Source organism: Hippoglossus hippoglossus, chromosome 17 (genome assembly GCF_009819705.1).
Source record: "Hippoglossus hippoglossus isolate fHipHip1 chromosome 17, fHipHip1.pri, whole genome shotgun sequence".
NCBI classification, from domain to species: domain Eukaryota; kingdom Metazoa; phylum Chordata; class Actinopteri; order Pleuronectiformes; family Pleuronectidae; genus Hippoglossus; species Hippoglossus hippoglossus.
In genome coordinates, this window is record NC_047167.1 from 19,690,362 (window position 1) to 19,698,505 (window position 8,144).

At 41.3% G+C, this 8,144-nt stretch overlaps 2 protein-coding genes across 2 annotated transcripts; one reads left to right on the top strand and one right to left on the bottom strand.

The window, feature by feature from the left end:
- Window positions 1-560: 560 nt before the first annotated feature.
- On the bottom strand, window positions 561-3,594 carry LOC117778098 (gamma-crystallin N-A). The gene is made up of 4 exons (XM_034613364.1): window positions 3,177-3,594; window positions 2,731-2,979; window positions 2,188-2,333; window positions 561-885 (listed from the first exon to the last, which is right to left on the bottom strand). The coding sequence occupies exons 1-4, from the start codon at window positions 3,195-3,197 to the stop codon at window positions 750-752; spliced, it is 552 nt and encodes a 183-aa protein (XP_034469255.1). The 5' UTR covers window positions 3,198-3,594; the 3' UTR covers window positions 561-749.
- Window positions 3,595-5,255: 1,661 nt separating this feature from the next.
- ly97.3 (lymphocyte antigen 97, tandem duplicate 3) lies at window positions 5,256-6,884 on the top strand. The gene is made up of 4 exons (XM_034613365.1): window positions 5,256-5,326; window positions 5,670-5,737; window positions 6,114-6,236; window positions 6,592-6,884. The coding sequence occupies exons 2-4, from the start codon at window positions 5,689-5,691 to the stop codon at window positions 6,708-6,710; spliced, it is 291 nt and encodes a 96-aa protein (XP_034469256.1). The 5' UTR covers window positions 5,256-5,326; window positions 5,670-5,688; the 3' UTR covers window positions 6,711-6,884.
- The last annotated feature ends 1,260 nt before the right edge of the window (window positions 6,885-8,144 follow it).

Below are 8,144 nucleotides of genomic sequence, written 5' to 3' on the forward strand. Positions count from 1 at the left end.
ACACTCTCTATTGTTCACCGCCCAACATGTATCAGTACGAGGCAGTGTGTGTGTGTGTGTGTGTGTGTGTGTGTGTGTGTGTGTGTGTGTGTTTGTGTGTGTGTGTGTGTGTGTGTGTGTGTGTGTGTGTGTGTGTGTGTGTGTGTGTGTGTGTGTGTGTGTGTGTGTGTGTGTGTGTGTGTGTGTGTGTGTGTGTGTTAAAAGGCCGTGTGGCTGCTTTTTGAGTTTTAATTATGGCGTTTTGTTTTGTTGCTTAGTGGGCCACAAGTTTTTTTTCTTTTACAATCAAAACATTTTAATTTACCTCCTGGATAAATAAAATGCCCATCTATCTATTTGATCATCTGTTCTCAGTGGTATCCAGAATACCTCCTGGTAATGGATCCATTAGTATGAGGAAAGGCATGGCACTTAAAGGTTCTGTACTTATGGTGCATAATAGAAAGCAATTACCAGAATCATAGCCTGCGGCCGTTTCTCCACTGAGATCTGATGGTTAAGTTTGGAGTTTCACACTGAGCGAGTATTTAAAAAAAAAAGGAGGAAAAGAAGGGAAATAAGATTGAAGAAATTGTAGGATCACTCCCTTTATTTAGGCCTTTTTAAAGTAAATCAGTACAAAAATAAAACAACGAGCAATGTCAGACATTTTCTTCCATCTTTTATTATTTTACAGCCTCACAGAGTCAGGGTGAGTAAGTGACAGTGTGTGTCCTCCGGTCACGTGGTCGTGTGACAGTGGGAAGGTTTCAGAAGTAGTTGGCCACCCTGCGGACAGACTGGATGTTGGGGTTCTCCGCCTGCCACTCCATGTGGGTGCAGTAGTTTCCTCTCTCCACGATGTACATGCGGCCGCGGTAATTGGGCTCTTCGTACAGCACCCAGCTGTTTGGAATAAAATATTTGCAATATTTAGTGTGAACAAAGTCAAGGCAACGTGTATTTTTTAAAATATATAATAGTAAAGCTTGGACATGAGAACATTTTAGAGTGCATCGGTTTCTATCATATTTCTGACAGGATTCTATCAAACTCAAGGTATATTCACAAGGGCGTTCATTCAGGTTGGACATGGTCAAATACTGCTTTACACTAACTAGTGAATACTTGCTTGATATACAATAGAAATACTCGCTTAATACGTCATACTTGCCAGATAATATGAACTACGGTAAAGTTGGGTTTTAAAAAAAATGTAATTCTTCCTTCGTGCTGCAAATAAAATAGAATCGAGAACCATCACATTTTATAAAAGTATATTATTCAATAAGTGTGACTGTATGAACCCTTGTGCCCCTTGTATATACATCTAAAAGTGATGTTTATGGTTTAAATGTCTAAAAACAATACATTTTTCTCACACATTTTTCATACTTAACCTTCAGGGAAAGATTTCTGCTGAAAAAGGATTTGTATTTTAAACAGAAACAATTCCCCTTTTTTTCTCCTAATATTTTATTCAACGTAACTCTGTTTATCTTGCCCTCAGTTATTAGGAGAGGTATTTGTGTAGCTTCCTACGAACTGAATATACACCAGTGAAAGGGCGTTTGTATGCAATGAATGTCTTTGTGTACATATCATATATGGTAGTTTCTCACAATAATGTCTAATATCCAAAAAACATAAAAAAAGGCGACTGTAATACTCTAATCCACAGAACTCACTGTGAATAGTTTTCAGTGGAACTACTACAACGACTACTTCTTTTATTCGAGTATTAAAACTGAGAGTGAGTTTAGTGACATGTGCAACAAGGACACTTTCAGTTTAATATGTGTGACCATGGAATCACATCGTCCCTGAGTTGATTGGACTCTGTTATCGGGACGTGTGTTTCATGTCACCAATCATCTCCCCTGCCTGCTACTCCCATCTAAAAAAAAGTAATCAACAATAATAATGTTCAATGCCCAGAGCACCACAGACAAAATAATTTTCCTCACAGCTGGATTTTTCACATATTCTTGACAAATGAAACTATCTGCCTGGTTAAATAACAACAGAGGAATGGGAGAAAATATGGCTTTTGCAATTTGCGCGACCTGACTGTTAAACAATTTTAAAGATAATCCCCCCCCCCCCCCAACAAGTGCATCCATCAGTGAAGTAAACTGAACCAAAATATTCTGTCAGATGTTAAAAAAAACAGTCTTAAATCAAACCACTCTCCGCAGGGATACGTACGCTCCGTCTCCATAGACCTTAATGGAGTTGATGCAGTTCTTGCTCAGGCCTCGCGCCTGCAGAAATGGACAGTCGTCGCACAGCTCCACGCACTGGCCGCCGAAGTTGTCTCCGTCGAACAGCTCCATCCTGTAGTGCTCTCCATGCTGGGGAGGATAATGACATGCCAGCGCGCTGAGTCATAGCAACAGTGTTCGACTTCACCTCACAGCAAAGCACCAAGGCCTTCTCGTTGTGACAGACACCGCATTGTGTGCATCAGGCACTTACACCTATAGAAATCTAAAGGTTAATGTATATGTGAATGAGGATATATATGCAGCCCATAGTTTGTCTTAAGTGAACCAAGTGAACCAACTTTTTCTTTCTACCTTACAAGATGAGAGAAGCCAATATGAGTCTGTGCTGCCAGAATCATGTCCTGCATCAGTATTCTGACTTTGATTTGTCGCACAAAAGCGATCTGCCATGCTTTTTCTTTCTTTTCTTTTTTGACCATCCAAATATTTGTTCGTCCCTGGGGTCTCACACACACACTCTTACCATCCTGATTGGCTTGCAGGAGCCCATGTGATCGTTGTGGGCATTCCAGCGCTGGAATTCCGGGTACTCTCCATGCTCCAGAATGTACTGCTGACCCTTGAAGTCTGGGTGGTCAAAGCAGATGAAGGCCCCGCTCTCCACACGGACAGAGTTGACCCTGTTCATGAAGCCTCGGTCCTGGAAGTTGTCGCAGTCGCTGCAGACCTCCAGTTTCCTCCCGGTGAAACATTTCCCCTCATAGAACACGATCTGTTTTTTGTTTCCCCCAAAACAGTGACGATTAAAGTACGTAATTGATGCAAAGAAAAACACTGAGCTGCAGTTACACAGAAAGATATCTTACAAAAATGCCCCATTCCATCTGAGGCTCGAACTAAATTACCATCTTTTTTAATTGGCTTTAGTTCGTGAAACCCCTTCGGCACACAGACTTCAGAGATACTCACCTTTCCTGAGTACTGAGACATTTTCCCCTGATAGCTCTTCCAGACAAGTCACACAGTATAAGAATAGAAAAAAATTTTGGACACCCAGATATATATGGGCGCCACAGAGCGCGGTGGTATCGCGAGGCCGTCGCAACAAAAGCGCAACAATGGGGGGTTTAGACGTTTTGCCACATGGGCACTTTCTCTTACATGTGCCACTGCTGATATTGGACTTTGGCTCCTGACGGGGGAAACAATGGAGCGGGGGGGATTTTGCTTTGATTGGGCTTTGGGAGTGATGCTGCTGCACTGAGCTGGAGCCGCACTGTAATATGTGGGCCATGTCCAGATGTGGAGGAAAACACAACACGGAGGGCAAACGGTAAAGCACACAGGCGGGTCGAAGGACATTTATGACCCAGGGTATATTAAAAGTGAAAGTATGGAAACAGTCAGGTGTGGTCTTTGTTCATGTCTCGCTAAAATGGCAGCCGGTGGCGTCATAGTCCAAAAATGCAGCTTCCCCTCCGAGCTTTTTTCTTTTTTTGGTTTCCTCTCTGTTGTTTATGATCCAGAGACGAGTCAGTTTAGACAGCTGACTCGTGGAAATCTAGGAGGAGACTCGGTTACAACACCAAATACCAGAAGATTTAAAGTTCAGCAGGTGGAGCAGGATACAAAATACAAACCCTGTTTTTTTTATGTGATTAAATATATCACATGGACTTTTACTCTGATTGTTAGGTTTTAATATTTCTTTTTTTACTAGATTATTTACAGGAAAGGTATTCAAGCCCATACAGGAGGCTTTAGGTTTTAAAAATAGATTCTTAATTAGATTTTTCTCTCATGCACTTTTCAATCAGCCATTCATTAATTTGGTAAATGTGTGTTTAACCTTTGCAACGCTTTTCTTGAAATATGTTCAATACCAATCAATTCGAAATGTCAGTGTCACAGCTCAGAGTTTGTTTAGACTACATTTAAAATCCTTAAAATCAATTCCTCTGGAGAGACGTCAGTTCATGTCTTTGGTGGTTTGATGTTTATTTATTTTTATCAGATTATTTACAGGAATTACTCCTGACGAGGTATTCAGCACACGCAGGAGGCTTTATTTATAATGAATTCGTATATATGTTGTAAAGCTCTAATTTTTTTCAGTCAGTTCTTCATGGTGTTGATAAATATGTATTTAACCTTTGCCCTGTGTCTCTTGAAATGCGTTCCCTACCAATCGATATGAAAAGTCAATATTTCTGTGTTTCAGCACAGTTTGTCTCGATTTTACATTTTAAATCTGTTCCTAAAAATAAGAGATTAAATAGAGATTAATTCCTCTATAAAGACGTCAGTAAGCATCTATGGGGTTTTAATTTTTAAAGGAGATACACCTGAGAAGTCATCCAGCCTATATGCAGGAGGCTTAAGTTTTTAAAATAGATTCTTAATTGCTATTCATTTTATTCTGGCTCATGTTTTTCAGTCAGTCATTTTGGATTTGATGAATTCTCTGTATGGACTTGAGTGAAACTGAATGGAGGAACTACTTCCTCTACACCGAAGAAAATATTTGAGTCATTTGTGCATCTCTAGAGTTAGAAGTACATCACAGCCGGCGAGTGTCGCAGCTTTTCCTTCACTTCCATTAGCTCCACATCAAGTGCTACTTCAAGTCTTTCCAGACTCGGCACTGTATTTATCGAGTCTATTCATGGGCGCGGATGTGGGTTGAAGACCACTAAGCCAAAGGTATTACACCTCATATGGGTCAGACATAATCCACCTGAAGCAAACATACTGTACCTTTGACTAATATCCTCTTGTCCTCGTAAGGTACAAATCCCACTAATATAAATCTTTATTTGAGTCTGTGACAAATGCATACATTGATATTGACAAAGGCCTCTTAAATGATGTATAATAGTGGACAGAGGGTGGAGGAGCCTTGCATAATGCAGGAATCCGAACATTGGGAGACTTTACCCCCTGAACACAGTGTGCTGAAGGCGAGTGGGGTGCTAAGTAAATATGGCTTAACAGAGATATGCCGCTTAATGGGACGTTGCCATGACAGGACAAAGTATGAACAGGTATAAAAAGAGGGGACATCTTTGGATGCATCTCAGTCACTGCCAGGAACCAAGATAGACAAACAAATCAGTCTGGTATGTACATAGAAAACTACATTTCTCTCATTTTGAAGTTATCTTATTTTGTGTGTTTAACCTTTTTCACTGCTTTTCTTGAAATCCATATAAAATCAGTATGAGCTAGAATTTAAAACCATATATTTGCTGTGAAATGTCTGTATCGTCGAGTGTCAGCTCAGTTTGTTTAGACATTACATTTCAAATCAATCAATCCTCAAATTCATAGGGTTAATTCCTCTAAAGAGAAAAGTTCTATCTTCTATTTAAACGTTATACAATAGAACCCATGCCCTGAAACAAAGTATACTCAAAGTACATGACACAACGTATTGTCAAACCTGTGCTTTATCTCTCCTAGTGCTGCATTGTTGAGAACAATGAAGCTGCTGGTCTTGGCTCTAACCATCGCCTTGCTGTTTACAGCCGGTGAGTCTGTCACTGATTCTCCACTGAGCAAACACCACCTCTGCTGCCGTGCAACAGGGAGCTGGTGCTTTCTCTTTCACGGCACCGGAGCACAATCACAGCAGAACCTGTCTGACAATCAAACGCAATTCTTTTCACTTTGCAACCGCAGCGACTTATCTGAGAAAGTAATTACTGCATGTGAAAAACAACTGATTCACTGGTGACGGTCGGAGCACAGTGAATTCCTGTATGTGTTCGTCCTCCATCCTCCCTTTATGTCCGATTCCTGGGTCGAACAAAAACAGGCCACGTTTTCACAGCGCTGAATGAGAGTCAGTGAGGCCAGAGGAAAAAAACAATGACTGAACAATGTTCTTGCCGTTTCTGTTCCCAGGTGAGGCCCTGAACTGCCACCAATGTCTCCCCAAGAGGGCCGGAGAAAACTGCGTGCTCGCCGTCAAAACCTGTAAACCGGGGAAGGACGGCTGTGCTGCGGTCAGATTCCTCCAGGCTCCACGTGAGTTTCTCAAAACACGACACATTAACCACAGTGGAACATATTATCTGAATCATAGTTTAGTTAAAGAAAAACAGTTGCCTACAAACCAATGGCACCAAAAGTAAAGGACAAAGGGCAACGCTGGGGATTTAACTTGATTGTATGAACTTTTGAAAAACCCTCAGTAATGTAAATGAAGAAGTAACTTCCTTAAAATATCTTAAACAGTATCAAACAAGGTAAACAGGACGTTGATTGAGTGTTAAATGTATGTGAATCCTGCAAAGATGTGGAAACCCCTTGCCTCTACTACAGCGAGTTGCCTCCTACATAGTGAAAGGTCCCGGTTCTTTTCTCTGTTTTACTTTCTCAGACGGCCATTACCAGAAATGCATGGCTCTGGCAGACTGTGAAATGCTGAAGATGAATGCCTACATCGATGCAAAGTGCTGCGGCGATGACCTGTGCAACACCTTTGACGATCCAGCATAAAGAATTCAAAGAGCGTGACGATGTACTGGAGAAGCTTTTCGCGCAAGGAATTCATCCCAGAGGACTTCGGCAGAGCACATCTCTGAAATCAAACGGCTACTTACAGCTAAAATAAGACGATAATAAACACTGTAAACTCGATCACCCTGGCAAATAAAGGTGTTTGAATTCCAGCGTGTGCCTGCGCTCATTCTTTTGTTTGAACATTTGTTTTAACTGCCATAACAAGTCACTAAGACCTGAAAATCTACCCAAGGTGATTCTAAAAATAGCAGTAAATTATAGGATTCACATACAGGAGTTATAGTGAGACTCCCTAGGATTTCATTAAACAGCCCAACATGATGTCTGCTTGTTTATAGAACATCTGGGGTTTGATTTATGAGATACTCAAAGGTTCTTAGTAAAACAGTTCTCTCTGGCCAACTTGAGATTTGGAGGTTGTCGGTTCAATCCTCAGTTAACTTTGTGACTGTTGACTTACAAAGGATGGACAAAAAGAAAAACACAGTAAATGGGTCGGGTCAAAAGGTTTTTGAAGTGATTCCAACACCCAGAGCAAACATTCAAAGGTTTAAATAAATATTGGTCAAGTGTCTTTTTACAACAAGCTCATGTTTGTCGGAGGAGTGCTTTGAAGTTTTGAGGATGTTGGTTCGATCCTTATTATGCTCTCAAAATTTTAGAAGAAACACATCAGGGAAGTGTCTGAACAAACGCCTCAGGTGTTGGAAGACTGTTTGGAGGTTGTAGGTTCAATCCTCCAACACGCAGATGTAATGCTTTAGCGCCCTTAAACCAAATAGGTCCGTGTTAGAGGACTGTGTGGAGGTTCTGAGGATGTGGATTTGTTCCTTCTTGGCCATTTCTGGAGTCGAAAGCCCAAAGTGAAGACTGGAAATCTCTCTGACAGAAGCTCCCATGGTAATTTGGAGTGTGGTAAGTTAGTTTGCATCGGTGGTGCAGCATCCGGTTCAGAAACTGCTCCTGCTATACTAAAGAAATCCCATTTATTCTCCATGTTACTTTACTGACGGCTCACAGAAAATCTGAGTTATATATTTTGGCTGTATTTTGGGAAACTTACTTCCTGCACGAATTGACACACACGGGTGCATGTTTGTAGTTACCGCTGCCAAAGGGGTTGTGTTTTAATCCCCCGTCCGTTGCTCTGCTGGTTTGTCTGCAGGGTCTCGCAGAAACTACAGAGCAGATTTCTGCGAAACTTGTCGGAGGGATGGGACACGGGCCAAGAAAGAGGCCGTGAAATTTTGGCAAAGGGATGGATCCCGGATTTTTCTTTAGCATTGCGGGTAATAGGATATTTCTGTGACATTTACATACATTTCCTGGGGAATAATTCACAGAGCTTGATGAGAAGAATCAGGCACATGTAGGGGACTGATAACTGAATTTGTGCTATTTGGTGCGGCA

Excerpts from the sequence above, each read along its gene's own strand:
- ly97.3 (XM_034613365.1), top strand. The coding sequence starts at position 5,689 with ATGAAGCTGCTGGTCTTGGCTCTAACCATCGCCTTGCTGTTTACAGCC. Across the intron at positions 5,738-6,113 it reads CGCCTTGCTGTTTACAGCCG|GTGAGGCCCTGAACTGCCAC; the intron begins GTGAGTCTGTCA and ends TTCTGTTCCCAG. Across the intron at positions 6,237-6,591 it reads CAGATTCCTCCAGGCTCCAC|ACGGCCATTACCAGAAATGC; the intron begins GTGAGTTTCTCA and ends TTACTTTCTCAG.
- LOC117778098 (XM_034613364.1), bottom strand. The coding sequence starts at position 3,197 with ATGTCTCAGTACTCAGGAAAG. Across the intron at positions 2,980-3,176 it reads TGTCTCAGTACTCAGGAAAG|ATCGTGTTCTATGAGGGGAA; the intron begins GTGAGTATCTCT and ends AACAAAAAACAG. Across the intron at positions 2,334-2,730 it reads CCTGCAAGCCAATCAGGATG|CATGGAGAGCACTACAGGAT; the intron begins GTAAGAGTGTGT and ends TATCCTCCCCAG.